This window comes from Haliaeetus leucocephalus, unplaced genomic scaffold (genome assembly GCF_000737465.1).
Source record: "Haliaeetus leucocephalus isolate CR32 unplaced genomic scaffold, Haliaeetus_leucocephalus-4.0 Scaffold423, whole genome shotgun sequence".
Taxonomy (NCBI): domain Eukaryota; kingdom Metazoa; phylum Chordata; class Aves; order Accipitriformes; family Accipitridae; genus Haliaeetus; species Haliaeetus leucocephalus.
Window position 1 is genome coordinate 2580 of NW_010972859.1, and position 1110 is coordinate 3689.

Consider the following 1110-nt stretch of genomic DNA (forward strand, 5'->3'; position numbering starts at 1 on the left):
GAGGATGAGGATGGAGATGAAGGTGGAGATGAGGTGGAGGTGGGCTGGCGAGGTTGGGATGGAGCTGGAGGTGGACACGGGGCAGAGGCCAAGGTGACGTTGAAGATGAGGACGGAGACGAAGGTGAAGGTGAAGGTGGACATGAGGTGGTGGAGGTGGGACGGAGATGAAGGTGAAGATGAGGATGGAGCTGGAGATGGGACGAAGATGGGTTGGAGAGGTTGGGATGGAGGTGGACACGAGGTCGAGGTGGAAGTGATGGTGAAGATGAGGGTGAAGGTAGAGATTCGGAGATGGGACGGAAGACGAGCCGCGCCTTTGACCCCAGAGGCATCTTCGTGGGTGACTCACCCCACGCCAGGGCCAAGCACCCGTTTTATTTTATTTTTTTCCCCAATTTCCCCTCTTTTTGCCTCAGAACGAGAGCAACAAAGCCAACTTTGAGAAGATGATCGAAGCTTTGAAGGCCAGCAAAGGCGGGAAGCGCATCGGCGTCTTCAGCAAGGACAAATTCCCCGGCGACTTCATGAAGAGCTGGAACGACTGTCTCAGCAAGGAGGGTTTCGAGAAGGTGCGGGGAGGTCCCACCACCCTCGACGTCCCTTTTGGGGGGTCACCTTGACGTCCCCGACCCCGAACTTTGGTCCCTCCGTAGGTGGACATCAGCGCCGTGGTGGCCTACACCATGGCGGCCAAGGAAGACGGCGAACTCAACTTGATGCGCAAAGCGGCCGCCATCACCTCCGAGGTCTTCACCAAGTTCTTCAAAGAACGGGTGATGGAGATCGTTGACGCCGATGAGGTCAGAAAGCTCGATTTTTGGGCGGGGGGGTGGGGGGAAGGTTGGGGCTCCAAACCGAGAGGGCGCCGAGGTGGGGGTGACGTCATAACGATGTCATCACCCCCAGAAAGTGCGGCATAGCAAGTTGGCCGAGTCGGTGGAGAAGGCCATCGAGGAGAAGAAGTACCTGGCGGGGGCCGACCCCTCGGCGGTGGAGATGTGTTACCCCCCCATCATCCAGAGCGGGGGCAACTACAACCTCAAGTTCAGCGTCGTCAGGTGGGGAGGGACACGCCCCCTAAATTTTTGGGGGGGGGGGGGGGGGACAC

At 58.8% G+C, this 1110-nt stretch overlaps 1 protein-coding gene across 1 annotated transcript in view; it reads left to right on the plus strand.

The window, feature by feature from the left end:
* SUPT16H (suppressor of Ty 16 homolog (S. cerevisiae)) overlaps window positions 1-1110 on the plus strand; it is a gene marked incomplete at its 5' end in the record, with an annotated part of 9006 nt that overhangs the window by 2184 nt on the left and 5712 nt on the right. Inside the window, 3 exons of the mRNA XM_010574296.1 lie at window positions 419-571; window positions 656-802; window positions 909-1060. Coding sequence (XP_010572598.1) covers window positions 419-571; window positions 656-802; window positions 909-1060 — 452 coding nt within the window. The remainder of the gene's footprint in view (window positions 1-418; window positions 572-655; window positions 803-908; window positions 1061-1110) is intronic.